Below are 21,607 nucleotides of genomic sequence, written 5' to 3' on the forward strand. Positions count from 1 at the left end.
CCGAGGAGGGAGGAGGAAACGTGGAGGAGAGTGTCCGAGGGGCAACGGAGAGATGTGGGTAAAGCTGAGAGCGATGTCGGCCGGCGGTGCGACGACGCCCGTCCCAGCTTCCGCAGACAGCGCGCGTCTGCTCTCACGTAACCATGCTTAGACCCAAACCCGTCTTGGCGCGCGGTCAGTGCGGAAGCATTCAGCCCGCCTGTTCATGCTGATGACCACATATCCTGTCTCGTGGCCGATGACTGTTTTGAAAGGACTGTGTAGATTGAAAAAGTGTCACAAACTCGACTAAGGTACAGGAAGAGGTCGTTGCGACTCAAGCATGCGACGGAGCATGACTGTGTATAACGACGCGTTGCAGTCACTAATATTACCAAGTGCGCATCTTTCGGAAGAACTGCGATGAATGTCCGCGACGAGCCATTTAGTGCGGCTGCTACACTGGAGTCAACACGGTCTCGTCGCTTTCTTCTGTCTTGCCGTGGGATCGCACGTCGAACCTCGACTCCAGCGCCGCAGAGTCCGCACGCCTGAAGTAGAGGAGGGAGAAGTATACGAGCATGAGCTTGTTGGTTAAGAGTGAGCATTTAGTGAGAGCCACGCACGATTCCAGCATAATGTTCGTTGTGAGAGTGATGTTGTGATGGCGGGGATGCTGCATGATGCCGCCGAGGATGATGCCGTGGGCATGCTCCGTTGGATGGGTCATTGTTGTTGCGCTGCTGGTCCTGTATATCATCATGCAGTTAGTTCAAAGCGCGCCCATCGAACCAAAGAGCGACTCCGTACATCTCTGAGACCTCCTCCGGCTTAAGCGACAGCACTGCAGCTGAAGACATGACGACACTAGGCGAGAAGTCAGGGGGAGCGCGCACACACGAGGGTCACCAAGGCTTACCTGAAAGTGGTCGCTATTAAAGAAGAATTGTTAGGTTAGAGCGTCCAAACTTCACTGGGCGAGCCGGTGCGTACGGACCTGGCATCGACGCTATAACGTTCATGATCACTGGTTTTAGGAGGTAAGCCTACATCCTCTTAAAGTATAGCCGACCATATTACCGTTAAGATTCAAGGCGGGAAGCACCTGGAAAGGCGACTCAGCGTACGCGCGATATGAAGCAAGAGGAAGAATACATACCACTGCGGGGATGGTGACGACAAACGTCCCCACCACGTACCAGAGGCATTGCTCGGATAAGGAGGCACCGATGGCGCTCCTAAGGGCTCCCTTCCGCCACAAGCCACAGACAGTGAGTATAAGGATCGCGAGATCCATTATCATAGCTGTTACGCCCGATAGGTGTTAGATAGCAGACCAAACGGCATGGTAAGGAGTACTTACTATACAAATAGAAGACAAACATTGTAACATGACTTGAGCGAACGACGGCGCATGCTTGCGTTTGGGAATTCCAAGTGAACGTCACACTCTCGGATGCCTCTGTGAAAGATCCAGTCGAGAGCCTTGAATGGGTGAGTACACCAAGCAGCCACATTTGACTTACGGACTCCGACGAGTGCAGCGTGGCCGATGCAGGCGATGGACAGCACCCAAATGACAAGGCGATTCATGTCCTTCCAGATGATGTATGAACGGATGCCGAGATTCATGGTGGAGCAGTAGGATGCGGCGCTGCCTAGCAAAGCGAGAGACTTGTACAACGCTGAGCAGTGCAAGTATATAATAAGGGTGTTGTGTTCTTATGCAGCTATAAGGATACGAACCATCGCACGCAACTTTCTGGTGGAAACGATTTGTTAGGACGCTAAGGGTGCTGTCAGTATAGCAACGCTGGAGGAACAGCAGACGAGGACTTGCAAGACTAGCAGAGTGACGAGTATCGAATAACGACCGAAGAGGTATGGGATCTAGAAGACGAACGTCTACTGAGGTGGGGTGGGCAGAGGTGGAGGATGGTACGCACGAGAACAGGGCTGAAGCGACGCTTGCGAGTGATGAGAGACCATTCTATGTCCATACGTGTTAGGACATGGTTCCTGGTAATGTGGAATAAGAAGTGACGTTCTGTGGGTGCCAGTGGGGAAGGCGTACCCGAAGAACCCAAGGAGGAAGACGGCGATCTGGTTGTAGATGAAGCCGCAAAAGGCGATGACGGAGGGGTCGTCCCAGTTGGTCATGACACACACTGCAGAGCACGTTCAGGAGAGAAAGAGGTCCCGGGATGGTGTCGAGGATAGTAGGAGGAGCACCGGGCTACAGGGAAAAGCACCAGTGTATGGTCTTCATCCGCCTCGGCAGAGGGGTGGGAGAAACGAGAGAGAGGAGAGAAGGGTGTTGGGGGTATATAAGCAGCATAAGACGAGCGAGCGACGGGGGTGCATGAAAGAGGAATAGGCGGTTGCAGGCGATCGCTTGCACGGGAGAGCGATCGAGACATCCACACACATCTTGTTCGTCAATCCCCACCTGCCTTTTCCGGCTTGTCGGCCGCCCTTCTGATTGGCTGGCTGATGCTTTTCTGCCACGCGACAACTCTATTCAGGCAACCGACCTACCGGAAGCGTCTACTAGCTGCGGTTACGTAATGGACCGACTGGTAGACCGCGTCCTGCACACTCTGACGCTCTGCTTAAGCCTTACTTACAGGGCGGCGACTCCGTCCCTGCTCTCTGTCCAGGATGCTCCCCGCAGAAAGCCACGCGTTCACTGTCTTTGGTTGGATCGTCTGCGTCTGGGTTCTCCTCGTTTCTTTCCAGGCAGGTCACGTCTCCCTGATCTGCACACTGCACACGCTAACCAACGTGCTTGGACGTGCAGTATGGATTCCATATCTCTAGTCTCAACCAAATACAGGCTGTCCTCACTTGTCGTGTACGCGACGGCGCACCCGCCACTTACTATGGCCTTCCGACATGCATCTCCATGTCCGACGCCACGTTCTCAGTCCTCACGTCTATATACACCGTCGGAGGCCTCCTAGGAAGCATCGGCGCGAATGTGATCATGGACAAGTGGGGTCGTAAAGGTGCCGTCCTCGTCAGTGCCTTCATCATGGCCGTCGGTGCAGGCTTCATGGCTGTCGCGGCCTCACTGTCTCCCCTGGTTATCGGACGGTGAGTCTTCCTGTCCACGCTGCTCCCCAAAAGCTACATGCGCGGCGCTGCCAGGCTCTTGACCGGTGTGGCGGCTGGCGTCGGTCTCTGTGTCGGTCCTATCTACATCTCCGAGATCGCTCCCAGCAAGATCAAGGGCTCAGTAGGTAGGTACGGCCCATCTTCCCCAAGCATTCTCCTCCTCAACAGCTTCCTAGGCGTCCTCACCCAGTTCGCCATCGTCATCGGCATCATGAGCACCCAAGCAATGGGCCTTAAGCTCGCAACCCCCCTCACCTGGCGCATCGTCCTCCTCTTCTCGTCCGTCCTCTCACTTGCGCAGCTGCTTGCCGGGCCTATGATCGTGGAGTCCCCGGTATGGCTCAGCCGCCACGGCCTGCTGCGAGACAAGGACGCGAGCGCCCGCCGCCTTTGGCAGGGCGGACATGCGATCCACAGTCCGGATGGTACGTTCCGCGCTTGCGCATCTCGGGTCGCGCGCTGTCACGCATGTCAATGACCCTCATTCATAAATCCCGAACCAGTCGCGGACGAGGACGTTGAGGACCCGTTGCTAGACACCGATGACGAGCGCAGCTCGCTCAACCCTGAGCACCGCGAGGAGCACCAGGCTGCCGCTTCCGTTCCTCAGGCCCTGCTCCGTGCTGAGTTCCGGAGACCGCTTGCCATCGTGTGCTTCTCCATGCTCTGCCAACAGCTCTCTGGTAAACCTTGCATATATCTCATGATCTCACCAAGAGACTAATCACTTCCGTCTTACAGGTGTGAACGCAGGTGAGGATCCACTACCCATGGGATCAGGGCTATCCTAAGCGAATGGACAACAGTGCTATACTACAGCAACGACATCCTGTCAAAGACGCTGCCTGACCTGGGTCCTTATGTGTCCCTCGGAATCACGGTCGTGAATGTCTTCATGACTTTCGCGCCCATATTCCTCATCGACGTACGGCCGTCCCTGTCCTCCCAAAATCCCGCGCATATACTCACGTCGGCCTGTCTCCATCCACAGCGCATGGGGCGGAAGAAGCTCCTGTCTCTCTCCGCCACGGGTGCGATCCTCTCGCTGCTTGCAGTCGGCTTCGGCCTGGATAGTGGCGCCGTCACGCTTGCGAGCATCGCCGTGATGACATTCATCGCGTACGTCTTCATCCATCCAGCGCTCCGAGTTAACCCAGCACGCTGAGCCTGCCGCGCCCCGCAGCTCGTTTGCCATCGGCATCGGCCCCGTACCATTCGTCATGATCCCTGAGGTGTCTCCGCATCAGGCTGTCTCGGCACTCTCGTCCATCGGCCTCTCGCTCAACTGTAAGCGCCCTCCTCTTCCCTTCCTGCCCCCACCCCTCCATTCGAATCTCATGCTGATTTGCCTTGTGCGTAGGGATAGCGAACTTCCTCGTCGGGCTCGTCTTCCTCCCCCTGCGCAACCTGCTATCGCACGGGGAGCCGGACAAGGAGGGCCGCGTGTTCTACGTGTTCGCCGCGCTCCTCGCGTTCTTCACCTTCATGCTCTTCCAGACGTATAGAGGGTGATGCTGTCGTGCCCATCTGGATTTTGGTGACCCTGTTAGCGGAGATATCCCTGTTCACTCGCTGCTTCTGTGTTTTCTTTCCCATACCGGCTTTAATTGGACACTGTAGTACTGTGTACTGTAATTTGCAAGGGTAGTCTGCTGAATCGTCACGCTTGCTGTCGGGTCTTGCCTGGATCTGCTTTTGAAGTCAGCGGCGTATAGTTCGCGTTTCGTTACATCATTTTGCAAGCAAACAAAGGTTCCAAACGTAGTATGTACTCGTACATGCAAGCGAGTCAACCAATCCACGAACGTTTCAAGTTGCAATCGAACAAATATATCATACAGGTCTCTAATGAAGTAGACGGGGTATAGGTCCCAGCAGTGCACAAACAGACGTCGTCAAAGCGACGTGGGGTGAGGAAAAACACAAACACGACTGCCGTGAGCAAATAAGATGTGGCAACACCGCAGAACATCAAGTCCGATTCATCACATATACTTCTTTTTGGAATCCTTGTTTATTGCCCTGGAGGGCCTGGCCCTATAGTAGGCAATACGCTGCAGAGCAACTACTAGTGTGCGCGCAGAGATATCTCGAGTGGTGGAGTAGGGGGGTGTGCAGGATTGGGCGGCAGGGTCGCAGAAATAGCAGTGGGTAAGCTAGAGAGGGGGGAAGAGAGGTGAGTACTGAGTGGGGAGTAGACCGAGAACGAGAACGAAGACTCGAGAGAAGGATTGAAGTGTAATTTATCAGACGACGCTGTCCCACCGCGCACTGCGGCCACATACTTGTGGCAGGGAACAGGTTCCAAACTCGGGCTCGCCTATCCAGCGATTGCGTTATGGGACTCAGCAACTCCCCTGGCCCCGGCACAGGTGCGGCGCCGCCGTCTATCGTACAAGTATGGGGCAGGTGATCACATATACTTCTCTTCGTCCATGTCGTCCATAATCCAGTGGTCCATGATCTCGTCCCGTTCCTCCGCCGACTCCGCCACCTCCAACCCATACTCCTTCGCCTTCTTGCAGAGGGCCATGGCCGTCTCGTAGTGCTCGTTGGACACCCAGCCGTCCGACCCACAGCAGATGGCGTCCTGGAACCCCTCCCAAGCCTCGTCCGCTTCCCTCTGCACCGCACCCAGCGCCCTCGTCTCGCGCACGTCCTCGGCGTCGAACTTGGCGATTGGACACGGTGCGTCTCCGCCCGTAAGCGTCTTCCACGTCCTCGCTGCGTCTATCAGCGCGACTTTCAGCGCGACGGTCTCGCCCTCCCACAGCTCGCTGGAGTGGATGAAGAGGCGGAGGCGGAGGGTGCCCAGGGGGGCCGTCAACGCCGCGTGATGAGGCTCGTTCCACTCCTCCGTGTTATTGACGTAGTGGTAATGGACGAGGCGGCGACGATAAAGTTCCTTCGCTCGGCTCTGCTTGACTTCGTCCAAGTCGTCGAAATCCTTGGGTAGCGAAGGCGGCGTCATAGATTGTGAGACAGGATCATTGTAGTTCTGGAAACGTCCGGGTATACCAGCAAGAAGAAACAGCGGCAGGATTGACGCATGCTGCCAGTCCAAGAGGCCGACGACTTTCCAATCCGAACCGGGCGACCTGGATACAATGACATTGCTCGGCTGGAAGTCAGGATGGCGGATGCGGAAATGACAGAGGGCCGGGTCTTTGGGGACGAGTGACGACGCGATGAGGAGACAGCGTTCCAGGTTCTTGACGTGGTCCAATGGTGACTGCTCCTGGAACTGGTAAGCTTTCCTCCTCAATCGCTGGAACGGCAACAGCGGTTGACCGAACCGCTCCAGATAAGCCAGTTCCTTTCGGGCCCCGCTTACGAGCGCTGCTTCAGCACTTTCGTCTATAGTCACTAGTCAGTTCAGAAGGATTAATGGAGATAAAAGGCAGAGAGCGACCTACAGGGACCCCGATCCACGTCGAGCTGCGATCTCCTGCCAAACCAAAGAGGCAGCCTTGTATCTGGACCGACGCAGAAACGCCGGTCCTCTGGTAGCGGGATGCCTGGCACCCCGGCCACTTGCTCCAAGTCCTGTGCATAGTACAGGCTTCCGCCAGCCGGGGAAATCAATCGACATCATTTTCGACTCGAGCTGTACAAGCTCGCGCACGACTGAATGGATCTCCGCTTCTCCTAGGTCAAACCATACGTCGCTTAATTTGGTTCCCCGGAGGAACTCCATGAAGATATACTCGGTCTCTGCCGCGTTATCTGGCACTGGGGAGTATCCGTATACCTCAGGTATAGGCAGCCCAGAGGTGCGCAGAAGGTCCATAGTGGCCACTTCACTCGCGACAGCAAGGTCTCTGGGGACCGTATTCAGGTAGGGGACACGCGCCACCATTTGGAAGCCATCGCGCATGGTGATGAGGAAGGTGCGGTTGAACCCGCCCTGGGCGAGCTTTGCGAAGTTGACGATATCGTCAGCACTCCGGTTAACAGACTCCGCTGCAAGTTGACATAATCCTTGGACGTTGAAGACACGTCTCCGCTCTGCGTGGCGAAGAGCATTGTTGATACTGAACCGTGTTGAAAATATGGGTTAGACATATACACCATAGAATAGCATGCACGACACTTACAGCCACTGGCCTGAAGTATACTCGAATAGATCGTTAGGAGAATGCGTCATGCACGAGAACGCGCGCCGTGGCACTGGCAGCCACTTGCAACGGGTCGTGCACATGGTAGTCCTTGGGTGTATGTAACAAATGTAGAGAGGATTGAGAACGGCGTAAAGACGGCGACATTGAAACTGCGAGAAAGTCGAGGACGAGCCTCGGGTCCCCAGCGCACTTCATGCTAGTACTATACCTTGAGCTCGCGGTTGTCACCGTTGTGTGTGCGCAAGTACTGGTGGAAGACTGAAGTGACCGCGCGACGTCATGATCAAGTTCAACGTATTTCAACTCCGACACGCGCCCGCAAGAAACTCATATAATTCTGAAAATTCATTTGGCCTCGACGCATCGTCCTCGGAGTCGTAGGGCTCGACATCGGCGCGGAACAATTGTGCCAGGCCTCTCCGGCTCGCATTCTCAAAGTCCGACGAGCATGCCCTAGTGGTTTGAATACGCCAGCTCAACCATGGCTAGACTGCTCTGCGGCTCTCTGTTCCATATCTCGCTATAGGGTGTTCTGTTCCGCAAGTAAACACAAGTTCCAGACAATGGGGCATATATGCAAGCGGGTCAACGAATGTTGGAAGTAAGAATGAAAATGTACGTGGGTCTCCAATAATGTAGGGTGAGTCGAGAGGAGTAAGCAGAAGACAACACCGCATCATCGCCGGAGCATAGGTCCAAGCTGCGCATACGGACATGATCAGCACTCATTGCCACACGACGAGCGATGAAGACAGAAACACGCGACGTACGTTCTGTCGTTGCTGCTTCAGCCAGCTCGTGGGCTCTGGCCGGCTCTGTTGCTTCGCATACCCGAGCTGCTCTCGCGCGGTGTGCATGCCCATCCCGTGGATGACGCTTAGCATGAGGGCTTGTTCCCTCCGGTACCGGTTCGCGGCGTCGGTGAGTAGCCGCTTCTGGCGCGCAAGGTCCTCTTCCAGGATCTTGATCTGCGAGCGGTAGCTGTTCTCCGCCTCCTCGAACGCGCCCTGCGGTTCAGTCAGCAACCTGACCATGTCACAAGGTGTGGAACTAGACGCACCGATGGAATCCCGCCGACGCTCTTCGCATGTTCCTCTTTGAACAGCTTGTCTTGCTGCTTGATGAACTACACACCAAGGCCGGTCAGTGGTGGAAGCAAGGTGGGTGCCTGAAGAACGTACCGCCTTAGCCTTAGCCAGCTTATCTTGAGCAGTCTTGTACTGCTCCTTGAGGCTGACGTTCTCCTCGTGCAGCGCAAGCATCCGCTGCTTGATATCCTCCGGCACATCCTTGCCAGAAAGCGAAGCCCGCAGGTCGCTAGCGTAGAGTAATCTCAATCCAGGCATCTATCACACCCTCGAACACAAATCGGACTCACCCAATGGCACGCTCGCGCTGGAGCATCCTGTCGCGCTGGTCGATGCCCTCGCTTTGGAGGTTTACCTTCTCCAACAAAAGCCCGTTGATCTGCTCGAGCTGCATCTTGTTCTTGTCCGCGAGCTCCTTGATCTGTGTGCGCTGGCGGTCGACCTCGGCCTCGAGCTCCGCCTTGTCTTCGTTGACGGACTCGCGGAGGGTTTTCAGAATGTCCAGCTGGTCACGGTTGACAAGGGTCACTTGAAATCGAGGTCAGCGATAGGATGCTTGGTGGTGGAACCCGGTCAAAGTTACCACTTACAGTCGGACTTCGCGATGGTGAGTTCCTTCGACATGGCGTCGAACTTGACCTCGAGCTCGGCATGCTCTTTCCTGAGCTTGTCGAGCTCCTCGACGGTCTCGTTGAGACGCTGACGAAGGGCGATAGCCGCCTCCGCACTGTACCGTGGTTAGCAAATCACAACACGGCAACTACGCTCGATGCGTACCCATCGCCCATCGACTTGCCGCTTCGAATCTCCTCCAAGTCATTCTGCAGAATGAGCTTCTCACGGTGGGCCGCCAAATAATCAGCCTCATAGCGCGCCTTCATGCGATTCGCATCCTCGAGTAGGTTCTCCAGAACGAGCACACGACTCGCGTCGGCCTCGTTCTTGCGCACCGCCTCCAGCTCACGCTGGAGCTTTCGCACCTGCAGCTTGAGGTCGGTCATCGTCGTGCCCGTAATGGCGGTGTCGAGCTCCTCCCCGAGTCCAGCGACGTCCGCATCGACGTCGTTTCCTGAGTCGCCCGAGCCGAGTAGCTCTGCTTCTGTGAACTCTGTCATGCTCCCCGATGCCTCGCCATCAGCCTGGGCGCGTGTGCGTGATGCTGCTACTGGACGTTGAGAGCTGAGCTCGAGCTCGCGGACGCGCTCCTGGTAGAGCTCAAGTGTCTCGGAGTCCTTCGCGCGCTCTTCCTGTGTGACCTTCAGTTTCGTCTTGGTCTGGTCGAGCTCGAATCTCAGTGCGTCGATCTCCTTGCTGCGTGAGGACGTTTTGGTCTCTAACTCGGCGATCTGGGACTTGTACGACTCCATGAGCGGCTTGAAGGCAGCCACCTTGCGATACTCTTCCTCGAGGGCCGCGTTCTTGTCAACGAGGTCGGCGTTCTGCTTCTCCAATGCCTGCATGAAACAAGGTTGGATATTTGGCGCCGTGCTCTAGACGAGCGAAGACCACAGTACCTTGACTTGTTGTCGCATGTCCGCAGCCTCCTGCAGCTTCTTCTTGTACTTCTCCATGACGTTTTCTGTCTTCTGGAGCTTGTCTGCAGCATGTCGGTATCTGGAGCTCCGATTAACATGGTGCCCTAGGTAGTCCAACTGCGTACTTACTCGTCAAGTTGATCCTTAAGTCGCGTGGCCTCATCAGCTTTAACTTGAAGCTCATCGACCTTCCGCGTCAGGTCGGTGACAACTGCAGTCTGCTTGTCCAGCTCTGACTCCGCCATAGCAAGGTTATCTTCGCTCTTCTGGCTGGAATGCTCCTTGAATATCAGTTCCTCGGCGAATGAAATGACTGCGCGAGGTGCTCACAGGTCTGCCCTTAGACGATCAATCTCGCCGCGAAGCATCGCATCTCCACGAGTGTCCACTCGCTTGCTGCTGCTGTCTGCCTCTCGCTGAGCTTGCTTAAGTTGCGCTACAGCATCCTCCTTCTCCGACTGAATGTCGTCGAAGTTGGTCTGCAGTGTCCTGTGCTCCTCCAGGAGAGCTTGATACACCTTCTCGAGGGTCTCCTTCTCCGAAAGTATACGACTCCGTTCTGATTGGATTTGGTAGTAGTGATCGTCTCTGCAAGAGATCAGTCTTCCGCAGAAGAGGCATTCCATAGTAACACGCACTCGGTCATGCTTGCCTCCATGCCAGCATCTGCAGAACTTCTGACCTTCGACATGACCTATCCACCAACATTGGACTCAATCCCCACTCCTCCGAGAAAGCACACACACCTGCTCGATGACCCGCATGAGAGAATGCTGCTCCGACTCAGTAAGCTTCTGTATCCGCTCGATGATTTCCTTGTTGTTCTCGCATTGTACGGCGATAGCGATGGTAAGGCGACACATTATGAGGGTAGCATTGACATTGTAATCCTTCGCGATGGCTTGCAGGTCGGGCACCTCCAGCGCGCCCGTGGGTTGGTGCAACACCTCGGAGAAGTACTGCGTCATGAGTCTGTACAGCCGCTTCAGCGAGCTGAACCGCAGGACCCAATTGTCTGAAGGCTGGGCCGAGGGCCGCCCAGGTTGGCGGAAGTAGTCTGCATCGCTACGAGCACGCGCGAGTAAGGCAACGTTAACCGGAATAGAGACACTGCAGCACGCACACAACGGATAGAATCTCAAACAACGCAGCTCCATCGGACAGGTCCGCGATAGTCGTTACAGGGCGGGCAAGGTCGAATGTGGCGAAGTAGGAGAAGAAGGCGTTGAGCTCCTTCTTCTGGGAGTCGACGGACATGATCGCGGCCAGGAGTCTAGACGACGGGGTATATTCCAGCCAGGTATAACACAGAAATCAGTCTAGAGAGGTGGACAGAGGGTTGCCTGCGGATGTCGTGAGTGCAGGTGATCAAGCCAAGGTCGTCGGTACACAAATCTGAGGTCGCGTCTGGCGGGCGTGCAACATGCTGTGCCCCGACGCGCCGCGCGCTGCATCACCTCATCATGCACCTACTGCATACGCCGCTTGCTCCCAGCTTTCTTGCCTTCCTGCAGGGCTTCGGGGCTGCTACCGACACAAGGCATGTAACGTTGTATAAGGTATTTTGGCGGAGGCGCGACGGGGCTAGATTTACAAGCATCAAACATTCAACATTCATGCTCGATGCACTCCTCGCACTGTACGACCTACCGCAACTCAACTGGCGAATTCATACCCCACTCCAGCAAGCCGACCCTTTCATTTTCAACTCACTGGACACGCATTCCAAAGACTTTACATGGCTGCCTTTTGGCCTTATGATTTCGGAGGCTCCCTCGTCGGGCGCTGTACATTCGATCCGTACGTACCCATTCAGGCCTCAGGCTCACTTGCGTTCTCCTTCACGGAATGGCTGTGTGAGACGTCAACGCGGGCAAGTACTTCCGCTTTTATAGAACTCCTGCAATTCTGACTCTTGCATCCTGCAGGCACCGGCTGCAGAAGCAGCAGCTCGAAGGGAATCTTCGACTACGATCCGGTTCAAAGCGCTCACGAGACAGCGTTCCGGAGACATCTTACGAGGAACTCCAGATTTCTGTCGAGAAACTGGGCCTGAACGCCAACGGCATAACGTAGCTCTCAAGCCGCTCGTCGGATGGTTCCTAGGAGGCCGCCCTGCATCACCGGATCGTCACTGTCACCCACCGATACTCGTCTACGTCCTCTCTTGTGCTCTGAGATTCTAGTCGGACACTCGTCGGCGAGCAAGGACGGACAGTCTCCGCTGGTTCTGGGTCACCCAGGGTACGTTCGGAGTCGAGGGTGTTGTGGCCAACGCGCGGGTGGCTTGTCCCAGTATTCACATATGTCTTCACAATCGACTTCGTATTTTGGCCACAATCCGTTGCTGTGATTCCTTGCCTCAAGCTCAGCATCCTCTGGCCACCGTCTCACTCACTCGTTGGCCCCATCCTCCTCGACATCTCAACATTCTGCCATATACCGAGAGCCTTCCGAGCAAAAACAAATACCGAACCCATCACCGACCCCCACTGGCTCCTCAGGCCCCAGCGCCCGGCAATCTATCCCTTGGACCCACAACGACTCGGACACAGCCCTCAACACGGAAGCTTTTCAGGCCGACATCCGCACTGTGCGGGGCACCGGCGACCTCAGGCGACCTCCTGAGTGTCACTACATATCGCCAAACTCTCAACGTTCAACCTTTCTCCAGACGCCCGGCATCGTGTCTTCCTCAGCCCTGTGCCTCTCTACACTTCTTTAGTTGCCGAGCCACACCGCGCCCACGCGAACGCAGGGACCCAAAGGACGAATTGCCCCCGATATATCCAGCCTGACGGCTCGCGCTCATGTTTGTGCATATCTCCCTGTATCTTCCCAAGCTCGGGCTCGAGTCACCACAGCACAAACAGATCTCCCGGGTCCGCAGTCTGCAGTCCCGCAGACGCTCCTTGATACCACTGCGCAGTCCGCCCGTCGTTCCTGGGCGGCGACGTGCAGATGAAATGCAGCAGGCGCACCGAATGCCGATCAAAGACCGGACCTGTGCATCTAGAGACTCAGATAACTCGAGAGCTCTCCAGAGTCGAGAGCGGGTTGTAGGTCCCGATGTTGTCTTGGGTGTGCCCGCCCAGCACCGGTACCACAAGTCCGATCGCATCTTCTCCCATCTTGCGAGATGGGCGCGTTTCTGCAGGTACACAAACATCATCATGATTCCCGAAAGACACAGTGGTTGTGAGCGTCAGCGGCCAACCTTGCGCTGAACGGAGACAAATGCTGACTCCGGCGTCGGATGGGACCATGGATGGAGAACAGGAGCGGACGGGTGCAAGAGCGGGGCATGCACAAGTTGCAATTAGTTGTGCGGGCGCGGGGTGGCGGTAGTTGTGGTATCAAATACTCGTACAGGTTCGAAGCTAATCAACAATCAACAACCAACAAACCCTCCAAACTCCTACTCTCGGCGGCGGGGGAAGAATACAGTAATGTACGTGCACGTCGGCCAAAGACGGACTCAAGTAAGGACAGACCAAGAAGAATGCGAAGGGGAAGAGGAGGGGCCAAACATTAGACTAGACTGGCTGCACGCGCGTGCAGCGGCCAGAGAAACAACACAAGTTGTAAACACGCGAACCCGGGAGAAGAAACGGGAGAATGTCTGGAACGGGACGTCGAGGTTCGTAACGCGCGTGAAGCCGTAACAAGACAAGAAGAGACCAGAGAGCCGCAGGGCACTAGCAGGACCGTTATAGCGCCAAGCTGGCAGCGCCCATGAGCAGCGCAGCGACGAGGGCAAGCGGCGTTGCAGACCTCGACAGCTGCCTCGCGACGCCGTTGTCGCTCACGATGCCCTGTGAACCCTTCGCCTGAGTTCCAGTGGCGAGCTCGTGGCCACAGAGACCCGAGCCGGAGAGGGAGCTGTCGGGGACGAGGATGACGGGGACGCCGCCCCTGGAGTACTCGACCTCGATGGTCCCGCCGCTGCCGACGGCGTACTGCCTGCAGGTTAGGATGCTGTGGAGCCAATTATGAGCGCACAAATAGGCGTGCAGGAGATCTCGATGGCTTACTCGGTTGTGGCGGACACGCTGCTGGCAAGGGACGTCTTCGCGGAGACGCTGATGTTGGCCGGCTAGAGAGGCGAGGGGCGGAGCGATGTTCGGTCCGGTTCTCATTTGCTTAAGACCGAGGAACTACTTACCGGGGAACCGATGTTGGTTAAGACGGTAGTGATGTCGCCCTTTGAGAAGACAATTCCCTGCGGAGTAGTGTTGAGAACCTCCATCGGAGTTGTGATCCAGTCCGAGGTGCTGTTGATCATAAAATTGCGCAGCTAACAGTTGTGTCAGAGAACAAGCTCGCCTGAGAGAGATTTATAATCGTACCTGGTTGAGCTTGGTGATCATAGCGTAGCTTGTCGTGTTCTGGTAGTTCGAGGGCCAGAGCGGTTCACGGTTGTACTGCAAAAAGCATGAGCCAATCGTAGAGAAGAGATACCGGAGCACTTACCGGGTCAGCGTTACCGCTGAAGCCCTGTTCCTGTCCATAGTACACGATGGGAATGCCGTCCGCCATGAAACTGAAGACCATGGCGTTCCACATGCTCTGAGGATCAACAGAGATGTTGGCCCAGCGCGGAACATCTTGATCCTCAAGGAAGTTACCGAGCAGGGTTGGGTCCTGGAGACAGATGATACGTGAGCCAAAATGAGTGTTGATGATAGAACATGCAGCGTCGTTACCGTCGACTTCGCCTTGATTTGAGCAACCATGTCGGTGAGCGCGCTCATGTTCTGCTTGCCTGGAATGGCGAACGCATCGACAAGGGCGTTGTACAAGGGGTAGTTGAGGATGGCATCCAGGGCCTTAGGTCCTTGGTACTGCAGCGCTTGCCTACCGCGAAGGTGAGTGAACGCTTCCAATCACTGAGATCACAGGAACCCACCCAGCATCAGCGTCGAAGACTTCTCCGATACAGTAGACACCAGCAGCTCCGCAAAATTGCGGCCAGAAGTCCATGTTCACATGCCTGAAGAAGATGGCTTGAGTTTTGCGCACTAAATTTAGAGCACGCTCATAACGTACTTGGCAGCTGTGCGGGAACAATGTCGGCGATGGTGAGTAAGTTTACCTCATGGATACCGTGTTGGCGGACTTACCATCAATGCGGAGACCGTCAATCTTGAACTCGTCAACAAGAGCCTTGATCCAAGTCGTGTAGGCGGACACGACGCCCGGGTCTTGAGTGTTGACATCGGGAAGGGTGACATTGGTATCACCGAGCCAGCAGTTCTGTTCACTCGTGGTGTTACCCCATTGAATAGGGCAGTACGAGTGGTACTGAGCCTGCAGTCGCGTTTCCAAATGAGATTATCCGCATATATCGGAGAGGAAGTGAATTTACCTTGTCTTTAAACATGTACGTACTCAGATCGGAAAGGTCAGTCTCGAGGGACATCACGTTATTCACGACAACGTCGACCATGAGGAACCTGCGTCTTCACGTCAGCTGTACGTTCGGGGAATGCGCGACTCACGCTGCGAGCATGGTCAGGCGATGAATGCGTGTGTACGTACATGTCACGGCGGTGGAGCTCATCGGAAAGAGCCTTGAGATCGTCGGCAGAGCCGAAGCGTGAATTAAGCTTAGTCGCGTCGGCGATCCAGTAGCCGTGGTACGGGTCCCCGTAGGGCGTGCGGGGGCCCTCGTAGTTCTGGGAGACAGGACTGATCCAGACTGTGTTGGGGGACAAAGGGCGGGGCAAGATGGGACGGGTTCAAACGTTGGGACGAAAAGGAACGGGTGGAAACGCACTGGCAGTGAACCCCGCGTTTTGAATGTAGTCAAGGTTGTCCCGGATGGTGTTCCAGGTACCGCCGCAAAAGGTCTGCTTGCCAGGGTCGCAGGCGTTGAGGTCGGCGCCCTTGGGAAGCGCGAAGCGGTCGGTGAGGATTCTGTGTGTGCGGTTGGCAAAATTGGTACATGGCGGGACGGGGGAAGGGAACGTACTGGTATATCGAACGTTTCCTCCATTCGTCCGCGGATGCAGCATAGACGGACGTAAGCAGGGACGCCGAAAGGAGGAGGTTAAGGAGGAATTGCATGGTGGGCAGTGGTATGGTGGCGGGTATAGCTCAGAGCATGCAAGGGGGAGGGGGAGGACGTGGCGGGAGAAAAGAGCGGGGGGAGAAAAGAAGGTGGGCTCAGCAGCACGCTGAGGAAGCGAGAGACGTCCGGACGGGAGAAACTCGCGGTGGCGAGCGAAGGCAGAGGAGCAGCCTGGCGGAGAGGTTAAGGGAGGAAGGAGAGAAGGAGAGAGGGCAGGCTGGCTGACCTTGGGGAGTGTGTGGCTGGAAGCGGCGAACGGGCACGGCGGGATAAGATTAGTGCATAAATAATTGTGGGATTCGAAGACGCGACGCGAGCGAGGACATCCCGTGCGGCTGCCAGCCTCGCTGATCGGCCTCCCAGGGTCCTCCTCACTGCCACAGCTCCACGAAGTCTCTTCCCCACACAGACGCTCGCCACCGGGGCAGTAGGCTTTCAAGATTTCATCCCACTACCTGCCACTCCCTGTCGCGTCCTCCCCACCTCCCCACCAAACGACGGCAGCCACACAACACACCCCCGACGCCAAGTGCCAGCAAGGTCCCATGCCGGATCAAAGACCCCGGGTGAATCCGTTAAAGTTGGCCCTGGGCAAGGTCGTCTGACTGGTTTCCATGGCCATTTCCGGAGGTTATCCTCGGAAATCCTCATCGCCCGCGCCTTGGCACGCCTCGACTCCGGCTTTTGGCCGCGAAAAATAACCCACTTCAACTTGGCCGTGTCTTCACCCACGCAACCAACGCCATGTGGCAGACAGGACAGAACAAATTCGTCTGTTGCGAATTGCGACAGGATTCAAGCACTTATGCAGCCATCGCCAAATCGGGACGAACGTAGCCAATCCCGTCGCACTCAATGACGGCGCCACTTTCCGACGCTTGCACACGGAACTTCGCCTCCGTCACCTGCTCGGCCACCCATATTGCAGTCCTAATCCAGCCCGCGTCAGGGATGCGAATATTCAAAAGGCGTACAGGAAAGCGCATAAGTACCTCGTATGCAGCGTGAGCGGGCCCGTCTTGACTGTCGAATGTCCTTTTGCGAGCGCGAGGAATATAATCATCTGGTCCTGGAGACAAGTGCAGCATGAACACAGGCACGACCAAGACAGATTGCAGCTCAATGTCCCTACCTGCATGTACTCGTCCACGCATCCGCCATGAGCAAGGTTGCTCACCAGCTCCCTCCCAGCCTCCCGCCCTACATGCACCGGGTCGACCCCCTTCCTCCCCAGCGCACTCCCTCCGAAGATGCACCCGTCCTCCGTCTCCGCCCACAGCACAATCCCCGACCCGCTCCCCACTGCGTCCGCAGGCTTCTCTCTCACCGAGTCGATCTTAATGTGCGCCGCCTGAATCCCAAGGCCAGACTCCACCAGCACCTCCGTCGCCGCAGCGCACATCGAGTCCGCTAGGCTCTTCGGCAGCCCCGCGACGTATGACCTCCCCCGCACCGTCTTCACCTTGCCCCGCTCAGTGAGCGTCACCGGGGGCAGAGGCCCGGGAATGGCGGGGATCGAGACGCGCACTTCGCCCCCGCCTTTGGGGTAGTACCCGCGCTTGACGATCTCGAGAGTGGGGTCCAGCCCGAGGTGCCTCCGCAGGAAGGGCAGAAAGACGTGCTGCGTGTAATCGATCTGAGGCGCATGTGTCGCGTTCGTTCCCCCGCGAAGGAGTAGGGTGGACGGACTGCCTGGCGAGGGGGAGAAGAGGAGGCATGGCAGAGAGACCTGCAGCAATAGCCCAATCGACCCGGCCGTGCCGGGATCGGCGGTGTAAGCTCGCGACGTTACGGGGAGCGACTGCGGCACGAAGTCGATCGTGGTAGACCCCGTCTCGCATCCGTCCAGATGTGCGGCGCAAAGCTCGGCGACAAGGCGAAGACCTTCAAGTATGTAGAGTACCCCGCTCAGACTCCCCCATGAACGCGCTACATCCGCCATGAGAACTCACCTGCGGCGTGCTGGTACCTCAGACCTGGAGGTGTGCGGCTTGCGCGGATGTTGTGGATGGAGACCGGGCGCGATATAAGTGCGGAGAGTCCTACGGCAATGCGGAGCAGCTGTCCGCCGCCCTCGAGCGTGCTCCCGTCGAGCTCAACCGGTTGCGCCGACGTCATTCACACTGGTAGTTTTGCGATGAAAGAGAAGGACAGGGAAGCACAAGATTGATTCATGACGGTCTTTGACGGAGAGTCTTTGAGTACAGGGCCCCACGCGTCTGACGTCTGACTCCTGCGGTAGTACCGGCTGCTGCATCGGGCGTCTACATAGCACTCTGCACAGAACCATGTCCGGCAGGCAAGGCGGTAAGGCGAAGCCCCTCAAGGTATGTTGTCCATCTCTTTCGCAGGGTTGAACAGCTGCATCTCAGTCGTCTGTACAGGCTCCCAAGAAGGATAAGAAAGAATTGGACGAGGATGATGTTGCTTTCAAGGAGAGGAAGAAGCAGGAGGAGGCCGCGTTGAAGGCTGCGCGCGACAAAGGTATGCAGCCCTCCCTTCCTAGGTTATAGCTCAGAGTGCTTACCTTTGTTTCCAGCCGCAAAGGGTACGTAAAGTTCACAAATGGATGCGATGGAAGAGGATATCGAGTTTATTGACGGTTGTGCGGTCATGCAGGAGGTGCTCCCGGTGGCGGCATCAAGAAGTGCGTGTTCTTCCTTCTACTTCCTCTCACCTTTCTCATCCTCTCGTCAGATCTGGCAAGAAGTAAAGGGACAGGTACGCCGCAAAGATTTCAATCCCCTTCCTCCCCTCTTTAATGCGCAATCAAGGTCGATCTCTATGCTCATCCTCACCATCCATCGTCGACTGGCTCTCTGTACCATCTTGCTTTCCTGACGTCCCATCCCCGCACACCTACCAACGGTTGTAATGTAGACTTCATCTGGGGCAATATACTCTCCCTGTGGGTTGTACCTCACCTTTGGGGTTTGGTCGGTTACTAGCAAGTACCAAACGCACACAGAAGGCAAGCATAAGGAGTCGGATATGCCTCGATAGCGAACGGGCTGCTCTCATACGACCAAGCGTACGCACAACAAGGTGAAACCATCCCACTAACCTCCTCCAAAAAACAATCCGACCCCCGCTCCAGCCTCAAGCCACAAATCTCCGCGCACCCTTCTCTCCCTCACCAGCCCTCACATTGATCGCCGCAGGCATCGGCGGCGGCAGCACCGCGCCCACGTCGAACGGCACATGGATCGCGCCCGAGTGGTCCCACGGGCCGCGGATGAACTCCCTGCTCTTCTTCCTCGGCAGGCTCGCCGTCGAGCTCGCAGACGTCGGCGAGCTCGGCCCGCTCCACGTCGCCTCGAGCGCAGAGATCGCCGTCGTGGCCATAGGCAGAGCCGAGAACGCGCTGGGGGCGCCTGGGTCCGTGCTCACGGGGATGAGGAGCGACGGGAGCTCGGTGTGTGTCATGCGGGCGCGGGGCACGGGCCCGCCTGCGGCAAGCGTCGGGGCGGGGCCGTAGAAGGCGGGGCGCGGGATCGAGGGGAGGGTGTGCCGCGGCTTGCCGCGTGCAGGGAGGGGCCCGTTGTGCAGGCGGAGGGGGGTGGGGGGCGAGCGACGGGTCATGGTGTGCTGGGTGGTCGAGAAATGCGTGTAGCGTGTGGTATGTGAAGATAGAGTGGGTATGTGGATGCGACGCAGCTATATAGCAGGGGAGGAAGGCTTGTCAGCAACCATTCAAAGCGTATGTGTGTAAGAGCAAGGACGCGAGCACAAAGCAGGCGTGGGGGGCTGTAGGACAAGGGCCAAAGAGCAAAGCATAAAGCGTACTCACAATACTTTGTGCACTGGACACGCCTATTCTACGGCCAAAGACTGAGAGGTCGGTATGAACACGAAAGCAATATGGCGACAGCAGTCGGGTCAACCGAGCCTGGCTTGTCTGCAGAACAAGAAGCAAAGTGAGCAGAAGTGAGAGCAGCGAGCACCGCGACCGACGACGACGAGGCTTAAGGCGACCTGGGGCAGCGACGGCATCACTCCAGACCCGGCTCTGGTCGTCCACGCGATCCGTCACCAGACGCCGTCGTGATGATCGCAGCGAGAATTTGGAAGACACATACCGCAAGAGTAGAAACTGAATGAGTGCGCACGGCGACGTCGCGTTGGAAGGCGGCGACGTTGAGAAGGACCACCTCGTATATATATGTAGAACTGCCAGCTGCAGCCGCTCCCGTTGTGCAGGCAACAGCTGGCGAGCTCCAACGAACACGGTCGATTGCCGATCCCAGTCGCAGTGGCGATGATACCCATTCAATTATCCCAAGGTTCATTTGACCGCAGATGTCGAGCAGACACGGGAGCAGGCCTTTGTTGGGGGATAGGAAGACTGCGCATGGTGTCGCAGAACGTTCTTGGAAAGTGTCTAAGTGCTGCGCGCCGCGATACCGGTCGTTTGGCAAGGATACGTCCGGTTGCGTGAACCTTGTCTCTTGCCAACAGTACCCGGAGATGCACATGAAGCGATAAGATTGGAGGCAAGAACTGTGTACATGGGCTTGGTATGACATGAGGGAATCCGATGGTGTATTGTCCAGCAGGGTGTATAGCGAAACATGCAATGAGACAACAGTGGGGATACAAACACAGAACACACAAGAGATGGTATGCAACACGTCGCAATCAGTCAGACTCCTCGTCAGAGACCGGCCGGTAGTACTTGAGCAGCTGGATTTTGAATTCTAAAAGCACACAAACACTCAGCCACCGATATAAGGACGAAACATCAAGCATGTCTGACCTTCAGGAGTATCCCACATATTTGCAGCGTCCGAGTTGAGGGGAGATGCGTTGTTAGGTTCTACGTTGCTGTCAGGGCTCACTTTCCGTAGTAGCGAACGAGGCAGACTCACCACCGAGGAGTGATTGCAAAGACAAGAGGATCGTCTGTACACTGTAAACCGCAGACCACTTATCCTACAAACACCTGTGTCACTTTCCAGACGACAGGACGTGAGGCCATCACAACTCACCTGCAGAATGTCAAGACAGATGCCACCGCCATTGATGTCAACATTCGGGTGGTAGCAAGGAGAGTCAAACTTGATCGCCGGGGGCGCCATGGGGTAATTTGGCGGGAAGTTAATCGTGATCTTGAACTTCAAACCAGCGTAGACCTTGTTTCCCGAGGAAGCGAGCGCTCAACCAACCACGTAACTGGACGTCAGGGAGAAAGACGGACTTACCGTGCCTGCAGGACCCTCAATCGTTCCCACCCAGTCGAACAGGTTCGCATCCGACTTCGGAAATGCGGACTACACGTTTGCGCATGTCAGGAGTCATACTGTTGACCGGTACCATCGAACACTTACAATTCCGGGCGAGGAGGACATCTGTAGAATTCCTCAGCATTGATCCCTACAACATCTAAGCATGGCGACACTCACCATAAGGGTCATCAACTCATTGCTCAGTCTGCAAATTCCTTGTTCACACCCACTCCCAGGATAGACAGACACAACCACGTACCGTTTCGTCACACTTCCAGCTGGGTCTCCTCCCGCTCCCGCCACTGCAGGCTTGGTGGATGCCCGGGGTGCAAGAGATGAGGTGATCTGTTCCATTTCGGCGATAGAAGGCGCAGATAAGAATGGATTGGGCGTGGAGGCGGAGAGCGTGCGGTGTGCGTTGGTGGTCGTGTGTTGGGTTGCCCGCCGCGTTTTTGAACGCGTCTTGAAC

General features: G+C 56.4%; 8 protein-coding genes across 8 annotated transcripts; 1 reads left to right on the top strand and 7 right to left on the bottom strand.

Moving 5' to 3' along the window:
- Positions 1-233: 233 nt before the first annotated feature.
- L226DRAFT_529978 (uncharacterized protein) lies at positions 234-2,381 on the bottom strand. The gene is made up of 13 exons (XM_067679732.1): positions 2,054-2,381; positions 1,926-1,998; positions 1,820-1,869; positions 1,726-1,766; positions 1,506-1,664; positions 1,343-1,441; positions 1,139-1,284; positions 1,060-1,084; positions 977-1,006; positions 899-911; positions 790-846; positions 606-728; positions 234-530 (listed from the first exon to the last, which is right to left on the bottom strand). The coding sequence occupies exons 1-13, from the start codon at positions 2,137-2,139 to the stop codon at positions 437-439; spliced, it is 996 nt and encodes a 331-aa protein (XP_067540350.1). The 5' UTR covers positions 2,140-2,381; the 3' UTR covers positions 234-436.
- Positions 2,382-2,604: 223 nt separating this feature from the next.
- On the top strand, positions 2,605-4,917 carry L226DRAFT_529979 (general substrate transporter). Its single transcript, XM_067679733.1, has 10 exons — positions 2,605-2,718; positions 2,780-3,075; positions 3,130-3,221; positions 3,273-3,521; positions 3,600-3,779; positions 3,838-3,849; positions 3,903-4,021; positions 4,088-4,215; positions 4,280-4,383; positions 4,457-4,917. Exons 1-10 carry the CDS (start codon positions 2,641-2,643, stop codon positions 4,606-4,608), a joined length of 1,410 nt encoding a protein of 469 aa, XP_067540351.1. The 5' UTR covers positions 2,605-2,640; the 3' UTR covers positions 4,609-4,917.
- Positions 4,918-5,509: 592 nt separating this feature from the next.
- Positions 5,510-7,297, bottom strand: L226DRAFT_566351 (protein kinase subdomain-containing protein PKL/CAK/Fmp29; the record flags this gene model as incomplete). The annotated part of the gene is made up of 4 exons (XM_067683903.1): positions 5,510-6,453; positions 6,513-6,642; positions 6,710-7,130; positions 7,194-7,297. The coding sequence occupies 4 exons, from the start codon at positions 7,295-7,297 to the stop codon at positions 5,510-5,512; spliced, it is 1,599 nt and encodes a 532-aa protein (XP_067540352.1).
- A 234-nt stretch (positions 7,298-7,531) lies between these two features.
- L226DRAFT_478268 (HOOK-domain-containing protein) lies at positions 7,532-11,238 on the bottom strand. The gene is made up of 13 exons (XM_067676785.1): positions 10,964-11,238; positions 10,587-10,905; positions 10,479-10,534; positions 10,171-10,428; positions 9,970-10,110; positions 9,820-9,919; positions 9,083-9,759; positions 8,896-9,032; positions 8,596-8,833; positions 8,399-8,534; positions 8,278-8,343; positions 7,988-8,224; positions 7,532-7,917 (listed from the first exon to the last, which is right to left on the bottom strand). The coding sequence occupies exons 1-13, from the start codon at positions 11,095-11,097 to the stop codon at positions 7,894-7,896; spliced, it is 2,523 nt and encodes an 840-aa protein (XP_067540353.1). The 5' UTR covers positions 11,098-11,238; the 3' UTR covers positions 7,532-7,893.
- A 2,044-nt stretch (positions 11,239-13,282) lies between these two features.
- L226DRAFT_180998 (alpha-amylase) lies at positions 13,283-16,165 on the bottom strand. Its single transcript, XM_067672705.1, has 13 exons — positions 15,815-16,165; positions 15,620-15,759; positions 15,382-15,541; positions 15,209-15,296; positions 14,964-15,150; positions 14,890-14,896; positions 14,750-14,833; positions 14,547-14,697; positions 14,314-14,484; positions 14,190-14,264; positions 14,006-14,137; positions 13,875-13,936; positions 13,283-13,818 (listed from the first exon to the last, which is right to left on the bottom strand). Exons 1-13 carry the CDS (start codon positions 15,907-15,909, stop codon positions 13,551-13,553), a joined length of 1,620 nt encoding a protein of 539 aa, XP_067540354.1. The 5' UTR covers positions 15,910-16,165; the 3' UTR covers positions 13,283-13,550.
- Positions 16,166-16,716: 551 nt separating this feature from the next.
- On the bottom strand, positions 16,717-18,031 carry L226DRAFT_566354 (RNA 3'-terminal phosphate cyclase; the record flags this gene model as incomplete). The annotated part of the gene is made up of 4 exons (XM_067683904.1): positions 16,717-16,843; positions 16,906-16,982; positions 17,046-17,797; positions 17,866-18,031. The coding sequence occupies 4 exons, from the start codon at positions 18,029-18,031 to the stop codon at positions 16,717-16,719; spliced, it is 1,122 nt and encodes a 373-aa protein (XP_067540355.1).
- An 852-nt stretch (positions 18,032-18,883) lies between these two features.
- Positions 18,884-19,798, bottom strand: L226DRAFT_181106 (uncharacterized protein). The gene is made up of 2 exons (XM_067672706.1): positions 19,704-19,798; positions 18,884-19,591 (listed from the first exon to the last, which is right to left on the bottom strand). Exon 2 carries the CDS (start codon positions 19,493-19,495, stop codon positions 19,013-19,015), a length of 483 nt encoding a protein of 160 aa, XP_067540356.1. The 5' UTR covers positions 19,496-19,591; positions 19,704-19,798; the 3' UTR covers positions 18,884-19,012.
- A 574-nt stretch (positions 19,799-20,372) lies between these two features.
- L226DRAFT_550082 (uncharacterized protein) lies at positions 20,373-21,561 on the bottom strand. The gene is made up of 8 exons (XM_067682725.1): positions 21,398-21,561; positions 21,316-21,343; positions 21,241-21,261; positions 21,115-21,183; positions 20,902-21,045; positions 20,782-20,845; positions 20,670-20,729; positions 20,373-20,610 (listed from the first exon to the last, which is right to left on the bottom strand). Exons 1-8 carry the CDS (start codon positions 21,490-21,492, stop codon positions 20,552-20,554), a joined length of 540 nt encoding a protein of 179 aa, XP_067540357.1. The 5' UTR covers positions 21,493-21,561; the 3' UTR covers positions 20,373-20,551.
- Positions 21,562-21,607: the final 46 nt, after the last annotated feature.

The sequence above is a fragment of the Lentinus tigrinus genome (genome assembly GCF_003813185.1).
Source record: "Lentinus tigrinus ALCF2SS1-7 unplaced genomic scaffold L226scaffold_3, whole genome shotgun sequence".
Taxonomy (NCBI): Eukaryota; Fungi; Basidiomycota; class Agaricomycetes; order Polyporales; family Polyporaceae; genus Lentinus; species Lentinus tigrinus.

Excerpts from the sequence above, each read along its gene's own strand:
- L226DRAFT_529978 (XM_067679732.1), bottom strand. The coding sequence starts at position 2,139 with ATGACCAACTGGGACGACCCCTCCGTCATCGCCTTTTGCGGCTTCATC. Across the intron at positions 1,870-1,925 it reads GTCGCTTCAGCCCTGTTCTC|ATCCCATACCTCTTCGGTCG; the intron begins GTGCGTACCATC and ends TTCGTCTTCTAG. Across the intron at positions 1,665-1,725 it reads CCAGAAAGTTGCGTGCGATG|CGTTGTACAAGTCTCTCGCT; the intron begins GTTCGTATCCTT and ends TGCACTGCTCAG.
- L226DRAFT_529979 (XM_067679733.1), top strand. The coding sequence starts at position 2,641 with ATGCTCCCCGCAGAAAGCCACGCGTTCACTGTCTTTGGTTGGATCGTC. Across the intron at positions 3,076-3,129 it reads TCTCCCCTGGTTATCGGACG|GCTCTTGACCGGTGTGGCGG; the intron begins GTGAGTCTTCCT and ends CGGCGCTGCCAG. Across the intron at positions 3,522-3,599 it reads TGCGATCCACAGTCCGGATG|TCGCGGACGAGGACGTTGAG; the intron begins GTACGTTCCGCG and ends ATCCCGAACCAG.
- L226DRAFT_478268 (XM_067676785.1), bottom strand. The coding sequence starts at position 11,097 with ATGTCCGTCGACTCCCAGAAGAAGGAGCTCAACGCCTTCTTCTCCTAC. Across the intron at positions 10,906-10,963 it reads TTTGAGATTCTATCCGTTGT|CGATGCAGACTACTTCCGCC; the intron begins GTGCGTGCTGCA and ends GCGTGCTCGTAG. Across the intron at positions 9,760-9,819 it reads ACATGCGACAACAAGTCAAG|GCATTGGAGAAGCAGAACGC; the intron begins GTACTGTGGTCT and ends TGTTTCATGCAG.
- L226DRAFT_180998 (XM_067672705.1), bottom strand. The coding sequence starts at position 15,909 with ATGCAATTCCTCCTTAACCTCCTCCTTTCGGCGTCCCTGCTTACGTCC. Across the intron at positions 15,297-15,381 it reads GAGCTCCACCGCCGTGACAT|GTTCCTCATGGTCGACGTTG; the intron begins GTACGTACACAC and ends GTGAAGACGCAG. Across the intron at positions 15,151-15,208 it reads CGTACATGTTTAAAGACAAG|GCTCAGTACCACTCGTACTG; the intron begins GTAAATTCACTT and ends ACGCGACTGCAG.
- L226DRAFT_181106 (XM_067672706.1), bottom strand. The coding sequence starts at position 19,495 with ATGACCCGTCGCTCGCCCCCCACCCCCCTCCGCCTGCACAACGGGCCC.
- L226DRAFT_550082 (XM_067682725.1), bottom strand. The coding sequence starts at position 21,492 with ATGGAACAGATCACCTCATCTCTTGCACCCCGGGCATCCACCAAGCCT. Across the intron at positions 21,262-21,315 it reads ATGAGTTGATGACCCTTATG|ATGTCCTCCTCGCCCGGAAT; the intron begins GTGAGTGTCGCC and ends GGAATTCTACAG. Across the intron at positions 20,730-20,781 it reads TTTGCAATCACTCCTCGGTG|AACCTAACAACGCATCTCCC; the intron begins GTGAGTCTGCCT and ends ACAGCAACGTAG.